Genomic DNA, 21,305 nt, shown 5'->3' on the forward strand with positions numbered 1-21,305 from the left:
TATCTATCTATCTATCTATCTATCTATCTATCTATCTATCTATATATGTCTCTTCTCTTTAGAGTATACAAAATAATAGGTTTTATTTATGACATCTGCATTTATCATTCACCTCCTCAGTTATCCGCTCCCATCCTTGGTTCTCAAAGTACAACCTGACAATTTACTTGTTCATGTACTAAAAGAAAGAAGGAAAAAACACTCATACTTCTTGCCTTATTTTCTTCCCCAGGCTTATTAAGATATCATTTATATATAGTTAAAATCCACCCTTGTCTGGTGTGGAGTTCCATGGGTTTCGACAAACATCTACAGCATTTGTGTTGAGTTGTGGAGGATGTGAGAAGGAGCCTAGTGGAGGAAGAAGTGGAATGGAGAATAAGACCACATGGTCTCCTGTGCCTGCTGCAGGAATCCTGGTCAGGCTGTACATGGCTTGAGATCAAAAGTAACACCCAGCAAACAGTCAGACAGAACAAAACATCATGGACCATGGTGATAGCAGCTTCCTCAGTCTTCAAAGAACCCCCCCCCCCCGGGCAATTAGACCACTCCTCTACAGAATCATGGGCAAGCAAATTAAATTCAATAAGTCAGCAGTGTGTGTAATCCCCAGCTTGGCCCTTGATTACATAACTGCTCTTTTATTGGTTGAAAAATTATATGTATGCTTTGTACTGAACAATAAAAGTTAGATCTGCACACCAATGTTGGTCTCTGGGGTCTGAAATCTCTGTGGGCTCTGTCTCTGCTTTCCCTCCATTTCTCTATCCCTGTTCAACTGTGTTGAGTAACCATCACCACAAATTAGATGCAGATTCTAGGTTTCTATCAATCTATCTATGCCTCCATTTTGTCATCAATTCCATCCTTCCAACTCTACACCTTGATGAATACTAAAATGCTGTTGTCTGATCTCCCTCTCATAGTTTCTCCCTTCTAGAATATCATATAAACCACACAGATGTAACAAATATTTGACTCTGGCTTTTTTCACATCAGCATCATGTATTTGAGATTCATCCATGTTCCTGGTGGAAATAATAGCTTTCTCCTTTTACTTTCTGATTATTACTTCATTGTATTAGGCATACTATAGCTTAGGTATCTAGTTATCTCACCACAATTACAGGATAATTAGGGTTATCTTTTTGTAAACAAAGCCTTACCAACATCTAAGTATAGGTTTTCATGTGTCTATATGCACCTATGTTTTCATTTTTCTTTGGTAAATTTCTAAGAGTAGGTGGTTATAGTCATATATTAAGTGCATATTTATTATAAGTCTGACAACTTAAGGCAAAATGAACCATCCCATAGCAACATGAGAGAGGTTCTAGTTGCTTCGCATCCTCACCAGCACTTGATACTGTCAGTTACATTGGTTTTAGCTATTCTAACATGCATGTGACAAAAAGTCCTTATGGTTTGAATTTGCATTTTTCTATGGACTAGTGAAGTTGATCATCTTTTCAGGTGCACATCTGACATCCAATACTTCTTCGAGTTAAGTGTCCATTCAAGCCTTTCCCCTATGCCTTAGTTCGTTTCCTTAGTACTAATTTATACCATAACTTTCAACTATGCATTAATTTGATATATTTTCTCACACCAGCCACAGAAATAAACACATTGCTGCTAGAAATAAACATACAGAAAAATGTCTCCTTGATGTCCTCTTGATTAACTTAGCCTTCTCATAAATTACATGTGATATTACATACTTCTTGTGTAAATTACTATCATTTTTATGTCACAATATGAGGACACGCACTGTATTAAATATGTGAAAACAAGCATTGACCTGAGGTGCTCAGATCCCAAGGCTGGCATGAGCTCTGTGCGTCCCCACCATTTGCACGTGATGTTGACTACATCCTCAGCCTTCTCCATGTGCTTCCTATGTGTCACACTGGATGACCGCAACATGGAGAATGAAAGGCAGATTCCAGGTACTCTAAAGAAACAGCCATTCTTCCTGAGCATGTGCAAGGCTCTTGGTTCAATCTTCACTGCTGGGGTGAAGGTAGAATGGGCTGAGTCTATAGCTCCATGGTATAGGGCCTTCCTATTCGTAGAAAATCTTGGGCTCACTCTCTAGCACCAAAGGAGAGTGAGGGGTAAGGTTGGGTGGGGTGGGTGGGGGATCCACTTAACTACCATACAAATCTTATTCATCATGACTATAACAATAAAGAAAAATAAGTCCCCAGAGTGTCAAAGGCTCCATGTGTGTCATGGAACTCTGTTTTAGAGAAACATTTTAGAGGAAATAAGAATCACCAAGACATCACCAGATGATCTGCTTAGATTTTTATTGTAATAACTCTATGATCTACTTTTACATCACTCACTCTAGGCAAATGGTCTTCTGAGCCATACCATAGCCTCAGCATATGCTCATTTTAAAAATCAGGGTATCATCAATTAGAAAACATTTAATTTTTTTACTGTTAGCATTGCTGAGATTTGCACTTAGTCGATGTATTTAGGAAATGCTTCCTTCCCACTTAAGGCATGTGATGGAAAGAAACAAAATAACTCCTAACAAGAATACCAACCAAACCCAAGCCTTGAGCTAACAACCATGAAGTATCAGTGTTCTAGTCCACAGTATATCCTCTTCTTGCATAAGCTATGCCATGAAAGTAAGTCACTTTTCTAACTGGAATAACATTAAACTGGAAGTTGACAGAAGAGTTTCTTACATAGTTGCTCTAAAAAAAGCTTGTAACATTTTTATAATTTAACCACAACCTTATAAAAAATAAACAAACAAACAAAAAAACAAAACATGAAAAACCAAAAACCAAATGCAATCCAACCAATGAACTGAAAAGAAAAGCTTTCAGGAAGCCGGTGAGAGGTGGCACACTCCTTTAATCCCAGCACTTGGGAGGCAGAGGCAGGTAAATTTCTGAGTTCGAGGCCAGCCTGGTCTACAGAGTGAGTTCCAGGACACAGAGAAACCCTGACTGGAAAAACCAGAAAAGAAAAGCTTCCAGGATCAGTGACTCCACATGATGACTCCATCAGTGAGTAGGATCTCCCTACTTCTGCTTCTGTGCCTTTGATCTGTAAACTGGTTTTACTATGGTGCATAAAGCATTTGAAAGCATGGCATTTACAAATGGAAAATGCTATAAATATTGCATATTTTATGTGTTTTGAATAAATTACAAGTAATTAGACAGAAGTGATTTTGCATCAATGTTATTAAGTAAAGTCATCAAACCAGAAGAAAGAAAGAAAGAAAGAGAGAGAGAGAGAGAGAGAGAGAGAGAGAGAGAGAGAGAGAGAGAGAGAAAGGGAGAGAGAGAGAGCTACTATCAAAGCTCCCCAGTTCCTATCAACTAAGCAAGCAGTAAGAAGCAGGCATTGAAGAAGTAATAGAACAGTCAGCCAACAGTCAGCCATACTTCACTTTATGAAAGAGAAGCAGACACACCTGTCAGGCAGATTTACATGGTGATTTAAAAATGTCAACCCAGAAGGCTCTGCAAGATAATTTTAAGGACCATAAAATAAAGGTTACTTTATATCAAGACCACAATGATATACAGCAACTTTTGGAAAAGTGACACTTAAAAGTGACACTTTTAAGTCTTTAAACACTAATGCAGTTCATTAAAGCAAGCTCATTAAAATACAATTATCTCTTGGGGAAAACAAACTAAATGGACAGAGCTGAGCAGCGCAGCTACAGGAAGAGCCGAGAGCTATTGCAGCAGTGCCCAGCTCCAGCCCTGCCTGCCTCTCAGCTCTGCCAGCCAGGCCTGTTGTCATTGCACCCCTGCTCAGTGGCCACCATCGTCAGTGTGCTTCCCTTTGCTTTCAATGCCAACCAGCTCCCACTTCCCTACTACTTCACAAAGAGCCAACTTCAATACTTTATGTCAAGTCCTATATTTGCTATAAGATCAATGTGTAGAAATTAAGGATGTCTTCTTAACTGTACCAGTATTTTATTCAAGATTTTTATTTTTTTTGTTAATGCTCTGATTAAAGATTGTACATGAATGTATATGTGTGTGTATGTATATATGTGTGTGTATATATACATATATATTCCACATATGAAAGATAGATAGAATGGAATGTTCCTGGAGGTAAATTTTTCTTTCACAATGAGCCCTGATGCCTAAAGTGATCTTTGCATAAAACACAAGGTTTTTCAGGAGTGCAGATAAATAACATATAGATCAGAGTCAACTCTGCTGAATGTAACTACTCATGGCAGACAGCATTATTAGTGCAAACAGAATGCTGACTCATACCCAACATGAAAAACCAAACCTTCCATACTGACAACAGGTAATGTAGAAAGGGGACCTGGGAAGGGTTTTACCTGGGAGATAGGAAAGGATAATAGGGAGGATATATTCAGAGTACGCTGTAAGTATGAAACTGTGAAACAACACATTTTATTTTTAAAAAGAGTGGCAATATTTGTAAATAATGCATAAAAGGCTGAATGCCTACCCTGAATCCAGGGTTTTCTCAAGGGGCCCCACAGAATGATGGGAAGCAGCCAGAAGAGACCATGATGTAGTTTACAAAGGACAAAAGCACTCAGCACCCTGTCTGGCTCATCCGACTTGTACTGTATGTGAAGCAGTCTCATTTGTTGCCATCTTCAACAAGAATCACATTGTTCAAGTTCTAAAAAGACACTACGTCCTTCTGCCTTCTTTCTACTCCTTATCTTTCTGCCTTTCAGCCTTTAAAGATGGCCTAGTCGGCCATCACTGCAAAGAGAGGCCCATTGGACTTGCAAACTTTATATGCCCCAGTACAGGGGAACGCCAGGGCCAAAAAGGGGGAGTGGGTGGGTAGGGGATTGGGGGGGTGGGTATGGGGGACCTTTGGGATAGCACTGAAAATGTAAATGAGGAAAATACCTAATAAATAAAATAAAATAAAATAAAAAATCATCTGTCCCTTTGTTTTTGCCTGGTCAAGATTTATCGGTACTTATATTTCATCCTATAAGCATAGCTTTAGTATCACATTCTTTTTCCATAGGTTACATCTGAATGTTTAAAATCAATCAATACTGCTTACATCAATATAAACTATATAACTATTCATAGCAAAGCTCAATTGTATACTGTAGTTATATTGCCTCGTTCACACATTCCTTTGAGAAGCAGATGGTAAAGTTAGGGGGATGGGAATAATACTAATGCTTTATTTTATATATGCAGCCATCTGAACTTCCCATAAGCTTGCATGAGTATCTCTTTCTTACTTTCATGATTCTGAAACAAAGTAATGTCTGTTTCATGTATAATGGACAGATGTTTATTTTTCTCTGGGAAATCTGACTTTATTACTACCATTGATTGTACAATAGGTAAAGCTCTGTCTTTCAACAGCCACAGAAATTGAGGAGCAATAGTAACTCCTGCGTCCCACCTCAACTGAGGTCAAGGGTAAAGAAATATGGTTGAGGTGCAGATGGGGAGATTTAAGCCACACATGAGAAAAACATTTCCTGACGGTGATGACTATTAGACACAGAAACAAATTATTAAAGGGAGAGACAGAGAGAGGGGGAAGACCATATAAATCTTCCCTCACAGGGATGGAGGGCAGTATATCCAGCCATCTATACAATGAAGCTTAGAGAAAGCACAGCTGTGAACTGATGTCCACTTTATAACACCATAAAATACTCTAGAAGGCTTGAGAGGTAGGCTTTAATAGTGTGTGTTCTGGTTACACACACTTTTTTAGCCCTGTGTCACAGCAGAAAAGAAACTAATATGAAAATAGCACTTAGTTCTATGAAGGGAATCAATTCAACAGATCCAAAGAAATCTGCCAGAGGACCTTTTCTGAGGCTGGTCTGGAATAAAGTAAAACCACCACAGAATCGCAGGGCCCAGAGAGAAAATAAACAGCTCTCACCAAAGTTCCACAAAAGGGTGAAATATAAAACCACAAGAAACAGTTATGGCTTGCCTTTCTATGAACCTCCAGCATTCCCAGGGCTAGCACTGCCTCAGTAGAGAGCAAGAATGATACTTCCCTAACCAGGGAAAGAATACCAGGAATGTGCCAATGGAACATTCCCTTGGTGGGTCCACTCTAATCAAAGAACATCTGCTCTTAAAAGAATCTCTGAATAAAGAAACTCCCACTTAGGAGCCATGAGCCTTTTGCCATATCATGCTCTTAGTTTGTTTGTTTTTTAAACTCTAGCCCCAAGTTCTCTAATTCAGAATCGCTTTGAATAAGCAAGAAGGCCATCTTCAGGTGCCTAGCATCCATGTCACCTTCCACCTCCAGACAAAGGACCTCTCCAGTAAATAGACAACTACATTTAGAAGAAGGAAAGTGAAGGAGAGCTCTGAAGATGCTACAGCACAAAGTCTGCATGAACACATAGACCAAAAGGAAATGTCTTGATTCTGTTGTCCCTGCTCTGATTAAAAAACAAAAGAGAGGGATGGGAGGGGAAGGGAGGAGAGGAGAAGAGATGGAAGGAAAGGAGAGGGAAGGGGAAGAGAGGGGATGGGAAGGAAGGGAAAGAAAGAAAACCAGGAAGGTGGGCTGGAGGAATAGACCAGCAGTTAAGAGAGCCTACTGCTTTGGCAATAGTTCCCAGCACCCACACCAAAACTAAAATAAATCTTAAAAACAGAAACCTCAGGAGGAACTTCTTCTGAAATGAAGTCCTACAGGCCTCCAGTGGCTGACCACTGCGGCAGATACCCTTACTGCGTTCTCTAGAGTCACTCAGGGCACAGGTCCTGGCCTCAGCTTAGGGAGCAGCCTTGAGCTGACTATGGTGAAATTCACCTTGTCTGACTCAGCAAAGGAGCTCATGGTGTGTCTTGCCACACAGTGGAACATGATGCTACGTGCTGTGTCATCTTGAACAAGGGTTATTTCTAGGGTGTGTTCCTGCTAGAGGACCTGATGGAGGCCAGTAACCACAGCATCTTTTCATCTCCCAGACTGTGCCATCCTGGACCATACAGGCTTATACCATAGGCCACCAGGCCCTGTGGCAACAAACCTCACAGAGGCACTCCCCAGCCCCTACCCTCTGCATTTTAGTTTCTTGGTGCCTGAGTTCATCTATGAAGACCTGTCCCTGGCACTGAAACCATTACAAAACACAGAGCCCTGGGGAGCCCTCAGTCCCAGCCCTGCATGGCTATGCCCCAGCCACAAGCCTCTCCTCTGGATAGTTCTGGCATTTTATTTACTCACTGTTTTCACTGGGAAACTGTTGTCTTTCTTTCCCCTCCCCTACGTTCACTGGCATCCCTATCCTCTTCCGGGCATTTTGTATCCAACTGTATTTTCTTACTGGTTTGCGCTTTATCTTACTGGTTGTTTTTATTGTTGCTATTGTTTCTTTACATTTAAAACTTGCATTTTCTTTTTTATTCACCTTTATACATTTACCTAATTTGGGTTTGGATTTTTGCTTTTCTGTTTTTAAATTTTATTTTAAATGTACATTTTGCCTGTATGTATGTATGTGTGTATCTATGTATGTATACCATGTGCGAGCCTGATTTCAAATGAGGTCAATAGAGGGCAGAAGGTCCCTGGGACCGGAGGAACAGATGGTTAGGAACCATCGTGTGTGCTGGGAATGAGACCCAGGTCCCCTGTAGGAACAGCAGGTGCTGTAATGATGAGCCATCTATCTCTCCTGCTCACTCTGTATTTGCATTCACACTGACTCATGATTGGAGTTTGTTTTGTTTTCTGCTCTTCTGACCTCTAGCTCATTTTCTTCCTCCATACTTCTCTTCTCCTTTTCATTTATAGAATCTTGCTTCCCCCATAGTTTCCTTTTGCCATGCTTCCTTTTATTTTTCACCTCATACATGTATTACTTCCACATTCACCCTAAATGAGTTTTGGGTTTTTTTTTTGTTTGTTTGTTTTTTGTTTTTTTTTTTTTTTTTTTTTTTTTGGTTTTTCGAGACAGGGTTTTTCTGTATAGCCCTGACTGTTCTGGAACTCACTTTGTAGACCAGGCTGGCCTCGAACTCAGAAATCCACTTGCCTCTGCCTCCCGAGTGGTGGGATTAAAGGCGTGCACCACCACGCCCGGCTTTCCTAAATGAGTTTTAACCTCACAGAAAATTCTACATTAGTTTTCCCAGTGTCTGGTTAATAGTGATTGGTGATATACTAGTGTGCTTTAATCAGTTTTTGTAGTACTTTTTTATCTGATACATTGTGCTGTTGCTGTTAAAACAGTTTTTAGTCTTCACTAAGTGACTCTAGGAATATATTAAACAGATGTGCACATTGCACCACAAAACATAAGAAGTATGAAAAGGGTGGGCAACACAATTTCTTTAAAAGAACATAATTATCCAGATACTGAATTCATAGACACTAAAATGGATAAAATGCTGTATGAAGATTGTGGAGTTTACTAGTAAAAATAATCAGGAACCTCAAAGAGAGCACAGTCAAGCAAATCAGCCTAAGGCAGGCCATGGATAGAAGAGGACGACACAACAACCTGGACAGAAAAGCCAGCAAAGTGAGAGGAAATCAGCACATCACACCAACGTCATCACCTGAACCTACAAAAGGCCAGCTGCAGTGACAGACAGGAGGCAAAGCCAGGGTACCGAGGACAGAAGCTGTCTGGTCAGATAGCCTGATGTACACTGTGCAGAAGTAGCAAGACAGACTCTGCCTCAATAAGGCAGAAGGCAGGAACTGATGTACATGTGTGTCCTGTGACCTCCACATGAGCCCTCACTCACACACACTCATACACACATATGCACACACACAATAAATAAATAAAATAATTGAACATTAAAATAGAGCTGCCATATGATCTAGCTATTCCACTCCTGGGTGCACATCCACAGAACGGTAAGTCAGCAGGCCACAGAGATCCTAGCATGTCCACTCTTTCTGCTGCAGTATTTCCAATAGCTAAGAAATGGAACCAAGCCTACATATCTACCAACGGAAGATGGAGAAAGAAAATGTGTAAACATACAATGGAGGCTAATTTGGCTTTAAAGAAAAGCACTGCTCCGGCAGGTAAATGGATGGAACAAAAGGGCATTGTATTAACTGAAATGCTTCCAGATGTGGAGTCTCAGTTTAAACGTGTGTGTGGGCGCGTGCGCGCGCACGTGTGTGCAGGATTGCATGCATGTGTGTGCATAAATGATTAAAGGAGACCTTGACAGGAGAAGAAGCTCTCTTGAAGGAGAGGGCAGCGAGGAGTGGAGGTGGACTGTTGGAGAGTCGGCCAGTGAGAAATGGGGAAGGGAGGCTCTGCCACCTGACACTATAATGCCCAGCAAAGCTTTACCTCAGAAATGGAGAAATAAGCTATTTCCCAGACAAGCAAATTTAGGAAATTCATCACCACCAGATGTAGCTCATGAATCTCGTTTGTCTGACTGAGACAGGGCCTCCTCACTCCTTACATAGCCCGGGCAGGTTTAGAACTTACTATGTAGCTCAGGCTGGTCTCAAATTCATGGCAATTCTGATCCACTTTCCAAATTGATCTGTCTTACAGGATTTTTTTTTAAGTCAGAGTGACTTTTCTACATGAACTTCTGATCCTCCCGGCTCTACCCCTGAAGGCTGAGGTTACAAGCATGTACCACCAAGCCAAGTTTTATACAGTGCTGAGGACTGAACTTAGGGTTTCACCCACACTAGGCAAAATTCTGCTGCAACCCCAGGTTTCATTAGGATTTGCTTAAGGAAAGCCTTCATTCAGAAAGGAAATAATGGTAATTACTATCAGGAAAGTCCCCAAAACTATAAAACTCATTAGCAGAGATGAATACATTGTCAAATTCAGAACACTTGATTCTGCAACAGTGCAACAGCAGTGTGGAAGCCTCTTATGTCTCTAGTTTGAATGCCAAAAGTTACAATTTTCAAGAAAACAACTGCAGCTATAGTAAGTTAAAGGAATATACAAAAAAATGAGATGATTGTAAACACGAAAATATAAATTTAGGAAAAGGGGTAAAAGCCTAGGCATTTGTTTGTGATCCAAGCTGTTATGAGCTTAAAATAGTCTATTACAACAATATGTCTTCTGTGAGCCTCATGGTAACCACAGAATAGAAGACTGCAGCAGATGCACAAACAGGAAAGGCAGGAATTAGAGCTTTACACTGCAGAAAAAACAAAAACAAAACCAAAAAACCAAGCGAGGAGTAGTGAACCAGGGACAAGCAGAAAACCAAGGGAAAGGAACAAGTCTTCACCCAGGAGGGACCTAAATAGGAAGTTAAAGTGGCCTCTGGGAGCCTCCATTAGACTTAAAGACACACATGGACTTAAAATGAAAAGATGAATAAAGAGCCCATACACATAGTGGACAACAGAAAACAAGAATAGCCTATACCTTATGAGACAAAACAGCATTCACGCTAAGACTGCTGCAAGAAGTGACTATACGTAGTGTAAATACATCAAGGAGATGAGAGATGGCCCAGTGGTTGAGGGCACTTGATTTTGCAGGACTTGGGTTTGGCTCCCAGTACCCACAGGGTGGTTCACAGCAATCCTAACTGCAGTTCCAGGGTACACATCTTCTGCACTCCATGGGTATCAGGCACATGCAGTAGTACACATACATGCAGGCAAAATACTCATACACATAAAGTAACCAGTCTTTAAAATGTAGGTAGAAATATCTGTCAAAACATTAAATGGGTAAAGCAAATATTAAGAAATCTTTAAAAAGATAATTAGGCTCTTGTTTAATAATAGGAGACTTCAATACCCTATTTAGTCCAGTTAGACCTAATGGGTATGTATGAAACCATCCATTCAGTAGGGGTGAAATTTGTGTGTTTATCATACAAGGAACACTCTAGCAAGAAACATTCTCTCAGGAGGGCAGAATATTACAGCACAAAACAAGTCTTAATGAGTTCAAGACTGGAATAGTTCAGTGTATGCTTTCCAACCACAACAGCGTGGAGTTAGAGTCAACAACAGAAGGAATCTTAGCAAATTCACAAACATGCAGAAATTAAACACCACACTCCTCCTGAAAAGCCAACAGATAAACCCAAAAGAAAATTTGGAAGTAATTTGGTTCAGAAGTTAAGAGCACGTACTGCTCTTACAGAAGATGAGAGTTCAGTTCACAATTGGTAGCTCCCTCTCCTGTTGTTGGGGACCTCCCTGAAGACTAACCTGCACATCTGCCACATATGGGCAGGGGCCTAGGTGCAGGACATGCTCACACTTCGGTTGGTGGTTCAGTCTCTGGGAGCCCCAAGGGTCCAGGGTAATTGACTCTATTGGTCTTCCTGTAGAGTCCGTGTCCTCTTCCGGTCCCTCAATCCTTCCCACAACTCTTCCACAAGACTCCCCAAGCTCTATCCAGCGTTTGGCTATGGGTTTAATTACTGTTGTTACATATACAAACTCTCTCCATCCACCCTTCCTCCTAAGTCCACCTGTTTGCTCATATGCTCAAGTGTTTCAGGCTAACCACTTGGGATTTGCTCACTTGTCAGGACTGTATCTTTTTTAACATCTAACAGTGACTCCACCAATCTAAGGAATCATGTCAATTTTACATCTCATAAAATATGGCAATCTTTACACAATATAATTCTCATAGATGTTCCCACAAACCCATGTTCCTGACACACTTTCAGGCATGGTCAAAACTATGTTGATGACGCTGAAGTTCTGCTACTGTGCTGTATTTGTACTAATGACATAAAACTGACAGTGGCCACAAGTGTTGTGGTGACCCAATTAGTATTGAGGCTTTAATGCCAACCAGACAGCAGCTTGGACATATGCAGGTAGTCAGCTTCACTTCAGAATGGCCATGATGCAAGTGTTACTCATTTGACCACATCTCAGCCTTAGGAACTGTTCAGCGAGGAGGCAGTGAGGTGGGGGAACAGAAGCATCCTTCATGCACCTCGGGAGGAGCCGGGCAGCAAGGAGAAAGGGTATTCTGAGAAGTAAACTTTTTTTTTTTTGGTTTTTCCAGACAGGGTTCCTCTGTATAGCCCTGGCTGTCCTGAAACTCACTTTGTAGACCAGCCTGGCCTCAAACTCAGAAATCCACCTGCCTAAGAATGAGTTCTAGAAACCTTGGTGAGAGAACCAGGGCATCTAGAAAGCATAGAGAAGGGCTCGGAGCTAGCTCAGTAGGTAAAGCACTCACAGCACAAGAGCAAAGCCCTGAGCTCCAGTCCCCAGGTTCGAGATAAACCTGGCCCAGCTCTGGGCTAGTTTTATCTACAACCCCAGAGTCCTGGGCTGCAGGAAAACTGTGGTCTTGTTTGGAGTGACGTGGAAATAAGATAGAGGCTAAGACCCTAAGGCTGGCAGAGCTCATTAACTGAGCTCTATCTGCAAGGCATAACCAATGATGACAAATCAACGGAGCAGCAAAGTGTAGGTAAGAGGAAGGCAGGAACCCATTAGAAAGACAAAGGCATCGGAAACGCAGAGCGGCATGAGGACAACAGTGGAAAATTCCACAGAAGACGTGAGGGATGCCCAGAGACAACAGTGGAACAAAAACATCAGAAAGGAAATCTGTAAACATAACAGTCACACAGCACGCTAAAGCAGAACTGCTGACTGCTTCTTTCTGTCGCCCACACTCATCAGGCAACCCATTCACCGAATCAACAAGCACCACGCTACCTGTCATGTACCGAGTTCTTCAAATGGCCAGTGAAGACTGTGACTTAGACACTGTCTGCTAAGCTTTTAGGTTAATGCACAATACACTGCAGCAAGTACTAAGAAAAGATTGGTGGCTCCTTAGTGGTTTGAACCAGAGTAACCAAGAGAGGGGGAGACGGGTATTTTAAGTTAACTCTGCAAAGAAAGCAACAGACATATCAGGTCATGAAAAATCACCCAGATTTTACAAAGACACAAAGACCTGAGACTGTGTCCACACATGCTTGGGACTGTATGCTGGAAAGTGAGAAATATAGTGGTCAAGGCTATGGCAGGAAAATGATGTAATTTTTAAAGATCATAAGCTAAGAAAAACTGAAGTGTTAATAAACAACAGAAAAGGAGGGAACACAGGTAACTGCACAGACAAGAAAGAAGCCAGGCCAACAAGCCTACTGAGTCTCTGCCCAGCCTGCTCGCGTCTCTCTAGTTAGCACCTGACTGAGGGTGAGGGGCAGGAAGGCCTATGAAGGCAGTCATGCTCAGCCTCCAGGGGCATGCGTGGTAAGACAAGGAGAGAAAGCAGCGGCCCAGGAACCAGCAATGGACGGACTAGGACAGAGCAGCAGAGCCTGGCTCTGAGAAGTCTTGAAGGAGGAACAGAGAGCAAAGGAGAAAGCAGGGCCACACATGGGTACCCCACGGGGCTTAAAGGCATAACGCTGTCCAGAAACAGCGTGCTTTAGATCTGGGCAACTCTAGGAAGGAACGTGGACCCCTGGGGGATTTTGGGCAAGGGGATGATACAATGATAGCGTCATGTATAGCAGTGTGGACACCCTGTCTGGACTCCTCTCTCAGCAAGAAACTTGATAAGGAAGTCAGCTGGCCAGCCTTGAATCTTCACTTACTCGTTCTATGAGTGTCACAGGCCAGCCAGTAGATTAGAGGTTTTCAACCTGTGGGCTGCAACCCCATTGGGAACTGAACAACCTTTTCACAGGGTCACATAGCAAGTATCCTGCATGTCAGATATGTACATTATGATTCTAAATATAGCCAAATTACATTCATGAAGTAGCAATGAAAATAATTTCGTGACTGGGGGTCAGACAACAAGAGGAACTGTATTAAAGGGTCACATCATTAGAAATGCCAAAAAGCACTGCAGCAGACAGAAAGTATAACACCTATTTGAACACAGAAATCTGGCTAATTAAAAGAAGAAGGGAAGGGCATCATAGGAGTAACAATAGGAAGTTGTAGTTGACAACAACACGGTGGAGAAAACAAAATATAAAGGTGTACGGGGTGAAACTTAGATGGCCCCTTAGTTCCACCCCTGAGGAAGCAGTACTGCTGACAAGCAGTCCACACACCCATGGGAAGCAGACAAGAAGGAGCAAGTACCCTCTTTCCCCTCCAGCCCACATCTCCCTCAGCACTGCTTATTACATAGCCTGCTACAGAGCCAGATGGAAAAGAAGTTTGCTCTCAGAGTCCCAGCCCTAATCTGAGAAACAATAACTAATACCACAGAAATCCTAAAAAAAACCTCAAGCTTCCTAGGTCTCAGTTTTCCTGGTCTATGAAATGGGTGTAGAAAATGGATAACAAACTCACATGATTATTGAGAGCATTAAACAAACTATGGAAAAATTCCATTGCAGTGTCTATAAGTAAACAGCTGCTCAATAAAAGTTCATTTTTCTTGCCCTTTTCGCAAATTAGGAACAAGTAAAACATAAAAGCAATGTGGGAGTTAAGCAGTGTATGTGGCCCTAGGCCATGCCTAGACTTTCCACAGTTTCTTAACTGTAATTAGATGGTATGTTGGTCATAATTAGTATTTAATCTCTCCTTTTATACACTTTGCCAATTCACTTCATTCTTCATTTCAGCTTTGCTCCCCCATTCTCCTCCTCCTCCTTCTCTTCTCCCTCCTTCCCTCCCTCCCTCCCTCTTTCAGACACACACACACATTCCTCTTAATCACAAAATTCTATAATAAAGTAAAAGAAAACATATATGTGATAAAGACAGAGCTTGCATCCATCTAAAGGAACCAGTGACTATAAGGACCAAGATCAGGAAGGAGTCCTCCCACGCTACTCCAAGCCATGCTCACCTTCTAGGGGACAGATACTTTCCCCAGTTTTGAGTAAATTCAGGTTGGGCTAATAAGCCACAAAGTGTGACTCACCCACAAATATAACTGACTGTGTATCCTTCACAGTCTGGGGAGGAAAGCTACAGAAACATAATGTCCCGCACAGCAGCTGAAGATGCAGCTAAGAAGGATGAAGACTGAGGAAGCCGACCCCCCCACGCCCCCCAGTTAGTGGGATTCTTTTATTTAAAAAAGAAAAAGAAAAAAGAAGCCCTAAAATAATCAGCAGAGGTCTCAAGCATGCACGCCCTCTCAAGGCATCAAGCTGAAAGGACAGTAATGTCTTTGCGTTCTAAAGGGGTGTTCCCGCCACAAGTCCAACACCAGAGTGTAGATCCCTTCTGTGGGGAGCGGAGAGCAGGCCAGCACAGTGGACCTCTGGAGAGAGGCATGCTGGGAAACCTGCCATAGGAATGTCTATGGCCTTTGTGGGTTGAAACAAACGTACTTCTTAGGGTCTACTTGTTTCTTACTTTTAGAAGATATTTTTCCTTGTATGAAAGTCAGTGGGAAGAATACAATTCCCTTTCCAGTGTTTTAAAAATCACTTTTCTGGAATGTATCTATTTAACTGACAATTTAATAACAAACTCTCAGTAAGATGACAGATATTTAGATAAACAGTGATAAAATGAAGTTTTTCAGCAATTACTTTTATCATTTAAGAGAACACAGTTTATATCTATTGGTGTTGGTCGTGGAGGGGCTGCGGGGTTTTATATTGATGATCTGAGGTTTCCAGCAGGAAACCCAACTCAGAAATGTAAATACTGGAGAATGCTAGCTTGCTCTAGAATCAAAAGATGTTTAATGCCTCAAAAACACCAGAAGCTTTGATTGAAGGCAGAAAAATTCATCCTTTAGTAAACTTTACAACACAGGCCAGGGGGTCCTGGGGAGTGTAATTTCTTCCTGGCTGCTGCATCCCAACTCTCCACCATGTGAGCCACCAGTACGGAACTGTTTGATGATAAGCTGACCGACAGGCAGTTTTCCAATACTGATGTCTCAGTGTTCTGAAAACTTCTAGTTCTTTGTCTAACTTCTCACGGTTCTAGGTCTGTATGTGGGAATGAGGTCTGGTGACAGTAAGCAGAAGTGGGTCACCACACTGCCTTATCTCTGACTAGATGGCACTTGGCACAGGCATCGAACATGGACTGACCCTGAACAATCCACTGTTTCTTCCCCTCATCCCCCACCTCTCCTGTCTGGAGTTTGGGGATAAAGAAAAGTATTTTATCTTTTGGGGGTTGTGGGAGTTGATAAGAAAAAAAAGTCAAACATTTAAATTTGAATTCTTGGTGGAGTTACTCATGATGTTTTGTTGGATATTTTCTTTTTTTTTTTTTAATTTCTGGCTTTGGTTATTTTTCAAAGACAGAGATCTTGAGAAAAGTAAAGTTTATTGATATTTAAAGAGTCTACTGTTGAGATATAAAATTTGATTTATGTTCTAAGATAAGATCATAAGGCTTGCCACTAAAACACAGTATAAATCATTGCCGGATCTTCTGTGCACTCTGCCCTCCCTTAATTCCCAATGTGAATTAGTTCTTGCTTCACTGTACTGGAGTAAGGAACTCCAAACTAAACACACACAGAGGATTGTGGAAAGAGGCAAGGAGCCCAGCATGGTGCTTTATCCCAGCACTGGGGAAGCTAAGGAAGGAAGATGCTGTGTTCAAGGCCAGTCAAAAGGGAAGGGGGCGGGATGCTGGCCACTGGATAAACGACTCGTACAGAGTGAACTTTGCATCCCTAGCACCCACATAAAAGCCTGGCATGTAATCACCATGCTCAAGAAGTAGAAATAAGGGATTCCTACACAACCTGCCTTTATAAATAGTATGGTAAGTGATGGTGTAAGATACCCAATGATGTCAACCTTTGATCCTCATGTGTACGTGCACATATATGTATACAGGTGCTAATGTAGTCAAACATGCATGCACATAAATATATACATACCACACACAAGTACACATGTTAAAAACAATAAAGAGAAAGAAGAAAAGCAAGCAGGGACAGGACAGTTCACAGTTTTTTACTGTGGGATGGCAACCCCATCCTTCCACTTGATGCCCTGTCTTTCTACTGGAGGTGGGCTCTACAAGTTCCCTCTCCCCACTGTAGGGCATTTCACCTAAGGTCCCTCCCTTTGAGTCCTGAGTGTCTCTCACCTCCCAGGTCTCTGGTACAAGAGGGTCCCTCCATCTCCTACCTCCCGAGGTTGCCTGTTTCCATTCTTTCTGCTGGCACTCGGGGCTTCAGTCCTGTCCCTCTAATACTTGGTCATGTTCCCCTTTTCCCCTCCCAGAACCCTCCCTCCCTCTGCCCACTGTGATTGCTTTCCCCTCCTTCCAAAGTGGGATTGAAGCATCTTCACTTGGGCCCTGGAGAAGAGATTGAGGGAAAGGAGGTTCAGTGACCAGTCCAAATTGAGATCTAGCTCAAGGGGAGGCTCCAAGGCCTGACACTATTACTGATGCTATGGTGAGCTTACAGACAGGAGCCTAACATGGCTGCCCTCTGAAAGGCCCAACAAGCAGCTGAAAAACTCAGATGCAAACACTTACACTCGAGCAATGGACAGAAGCCGGGGACCCCTCTGGTTGAATTAGGGAAAGGCTGGAAGAAGCTGAGGAGGAGGGAAACCCCAGAGGAAGACAGCAGTCTCTACTAACCTGGACCCCTGAGATCTCTCAGACACTGAGCCACCAACCAGGCAGCGTACACCAGCTGATATGAGGCCCCTGACACATATGCAACAGAGAACTGGTCTTGCCTCAGTGGGAGAAGTACCACCTAACCCTTGAAAGACTCGAGGCTCCAGGGAGGAGGGAGACCTGGTGGGGTAGAATGGGGGGGTGGGCATTGGGGACAACCTCATAGAGATGGGGGAGGAGGAATGGGATGAGGAACTGTGGGAGGGCAGAACGGGGGCAGGGGGATAACGACTGGACTGTAAAAACGATTAAAGATAATTTCATCTTTACTTTTTAAAAAAGGAAGCAGGCAAAAGAGAGAAGACAGAAAGGTAGGAAGGCAAGAAGCGGAATGAATAGACAGACACCAGGGCAATATCAAAGCTGCAGCTTTGCTTCTTTTGAAAACAGGATTTCTGGGCTGCCTCCGCAGAGGCAGGGGCTTACCCATACTCATCTTGATGGGCAGGTTCTCTCTGCTGGCTGCTTCCACTAGATGTCTCCGAACTTCCATCACTGCCTCTTTGTGCTTGGAGTTCAGTAAGGCTTCCCACAGGGCCTTGGCTGAGGCCTCACTGCAGTGGAAACACATACAGCTTAGAGTAAATTCCTACTGGGAAATAGGAGCACTAATACCATCATTGCCACTGGGAAGTATTAACTTGATACAGGGTGTCTAATTCATTTAATGGGCAGGATATTAAGGAATTAAGGGGACAACAAACTCAGGATAAAGGGGAGAAGAAAGGCTACATTGTTCCATGAAAGTATGAGAAAATTATGTATTAGATATATTTTTGGAGACTTTTCATTTGAAAGTAGTTAACAATGCAACTCATTGCTAAAGAAACATGAATGTCAGAAAAGCCAAAATTAAATGTAAGGCTAAAACCAACATATCAATAGTGTCAACTTGACATAGCATACTGTGTGAGAGGCACAGAGAAATCCTCACTGAGAATTCTTGTACAGATTGTCAATGTACTTCCTAACAAGCAGACTTCCTGGTGAGTAAGAATGAGGGCTTGCACTCGGTGGCAGGCACTGAAGTATTCCACTCCAGGCATTCAGCAGGAAGGATGGCCCTTAGGGAAGCCTTTACAATCATCTGTTGATAGCAGCCCAAGCACTGCATTATGCAGGGTCTCATCTGGGTTCATTTCCCAGTAGCTCTCTGTCTCATCTGCCATGTCGTGTCCCTGTTATAAATGAGCACAGTGTTCTTCCCGGAAGGCAGCGGCCACAAAGCCAAGTATACGCATTTGTAATAACGTTTTCAAAGCTCAATATAAAGGAAACAAGGGTGACTTTGTCCTTTCCTAAGGACATCTTCCACCTAAAAAGCCCCACCAACACTAAGCACTCAATAAAGAGTAATAGCTCTTTATCAGCTACTCTTACATGTGAAGTCATATCTTTAAACTCAAAACTACAGCTTCTCTGATGGCTAGCTTAGCTACCAACTTGTCAGACTGAGGAATACATAAAAAATCAGTAAAGCACATTTCTCCATGTCTGAGAGGATGTTCCCAGAGGGAAGTCCTGACCTGCCTGTGGACTCCACTGTCGAATATGTTGGGCGCTGGGCAGAAGTAGAAATTAAAGAAGCAGGGAAGGCTTCGAGCCTGGGCTTGACGCTGTGTGGGCATTCTGATGCGTTTGCCGCTGCTTACAGGCAGTAGGCTCTACACACAGCCTTTGAGTGCTCACTCAGAGCTTTACAGGGAGCTTCTAAGACTCCAGCCTAGGCCCGGAGCTAAACCTTGCCTCTAACCTCCTCCCCACCTTATTCCGAGGCATCCAGCTTCTTCAATGGAGGGAGCAGCTCCCTCTAGCTTCTAGCTGCCCACAGTTATTGTAGAACTCCAAGTCTACAACTGTAGAAGTCTTTTTCTAATCATATACTTAGTCTTGGTGCTCCTCTAAAGGATCCTAACAGAACCCACATCTATCATCCTCAGGTTTATTATGTGAGCATATAAATTACATGTCATGCCCTATATATGGATGGCATATATATGGATGACAGATAAAAGAAACTCTCAGTGACTTAAAATCTGGAAGCTTACATATTTATAACACATAAGCAAAGACATTACAAAACATGTAACATGAGTTTCACTGACAAGGGAATAGACTCTATGCTAATAGAATCCTATCTGGGAGGAGAGTGACTGAGAGAATGGCTTCTTCTGCAAACAACAAGCTAGTACAAAGCCACTAAAGCTCTAAATGCGGCCAAAGGAAGACATTATGCCTCTGCCCAGGAGGGGGAATGGTTATCATGGCATAGCTACAAACAGGAGGAAGGAGCATTTTAGAACATTCAAAGCAGATATGCAAGGGACCTAAGACTGTTTTGCTCCTTCCAAAGGGTAAGCCAAAGACAGTCTTCACCATAATTCAAAAGTACATCTATTTGCTTTGAGGTTTTCAAGAAAACACCCAATTTCTCTAAAGAGTGGAATGCAATTGGGAATCACTGAAGAACGCTGAGCAGCTAATTTACACGGCCAGCTTCCCAAACTTACGGTCCACAATCACACCCTATCTTTTTCCGTCAAAATTACTCTCCCCTCATCCCAGGTCTCAGTCTCAACTCAGGAGCTCCAGAGTAGAGCATCACTACCCTCTTCCTTTCCATGAGAATATACATCTCACTAATACAGTGCATCTCCAAGGTCGCAGTGGGCTGACTAATGCTCAGACTGCCCAGTAGCTTACAGAAGTCACTAAGATGCATGCTCTGGAGTCAAAAAGGTTGTGTGGAAACTCCAAGTATTATCCCTACCACCCAATCCAAACATATGGACTATGGTACCATCCTCTTAAGCATAGGACTTCCTTCTCTTCTTTTCCAAGAACTTTCTTCCTAAAAACGTGGCTCCCCCACTGGTCTCTTCTAAAACAGAAGCTTCTCGGACAGATGAAACGAGGAGGAAGCCATCCAGTCCTTATGCTAACCCACTCTCGCTCCTACTGGGCCATAGTGACCTACCTGATCTTTATACTGCTGCTAGACCTAGCATGTGTTCCCATGTTTAATCGTCCCATAACTTGCTCATGAAAGATGAAGTACTTCTATAAAAAAAAGGGACTTTGTCTGACTCACTGCAAAATTCCTCATTCCCTGAAAATGGTGCCAAGTCTGTGGTAGGTCTCTCACTAAACCACAAGTAGGATGAGTTGGTGCATATCATTAATTCTCTGCTTCCCTCATCGATCTCCCTATGAGGAAAGCAACACGATTGACTTCACAGACTCAATACAGGAATATGTCCACACAGCTCTTTTCTGACTTCCTAGATTAAGCTGTGTTGTTGCTGCTGCCATTACTACTGTGATTGGAAGGTTTACAGTGGGGCTTAATAGACAGGATAAATCCACTTAATTATCAAATGTTTTCATTCATAAATTCCTAGTTGTGCACAAACACCCACTCCAGATTTTTACTCTTTAGTTCTTGTGTACTAAAATACCTTAGAAGAAATATAGATTTTTTCCGAGATTCCTAACACTGACACATAGGTCATGTTCCCTTAAAAACTGTTTTGTTGATACAAACAGTTCTGTCTGATTTCAGAATGTGTGCTTCTTGTTCTAAGCAGTTTTTTATTTTATCCCATGATTATTCTGTGTATGTGTGTTGTGTGCATGTGATATGTGTGTAGATGCAGGCATATGCTTGAAGTTGTTAGAAGACAACTTTTTTCATCTGATGTGGGGGATATAACTTAGGGCATCAGACCATGTAGCAAACACCTTTAACTGCTGAGCCATCTTGC

General features: G+C 42.4%; 1 protein-coding gene across 3 annotated transcripts in view; it reads right to left on the reverse strand.

Moving 5' to 3' along the window:
- Nucleotides 1–21,305, reverse strand: part of Scfd2 (Sec1 family domain containing 2) — a 326,927-nt gene that overhangs the window by 259,367 nt on the left and 46,255 nt on the right. For all 3 annotated transcript variants that reach the window (NM_001286437.1, NM_001114660.2, NM_178672.7), the window contains exon 3: nt 17,968–18,095. In NM_001286437.1, the coding sequence (NP_001273366.1) occupies nt 17,968–18,095 (128 nt within the window). The remainder of the gene's footprint in view (nt 1–17,967; nt 18,096–21,305) is intronic.

Source organism: Mus musculus, chromosome 5, assembly GCF_000001635.26.
Source record: "Mus musculus strain C57BL/6J chromosome 5, GRCm38.p6 C57BL/6J".
Taxonomy (NCBI): Eukaryota; Metazoa; Chordata; class Mammalia; order Rodentia; family Muridae; genus Mus; species Mus musculus.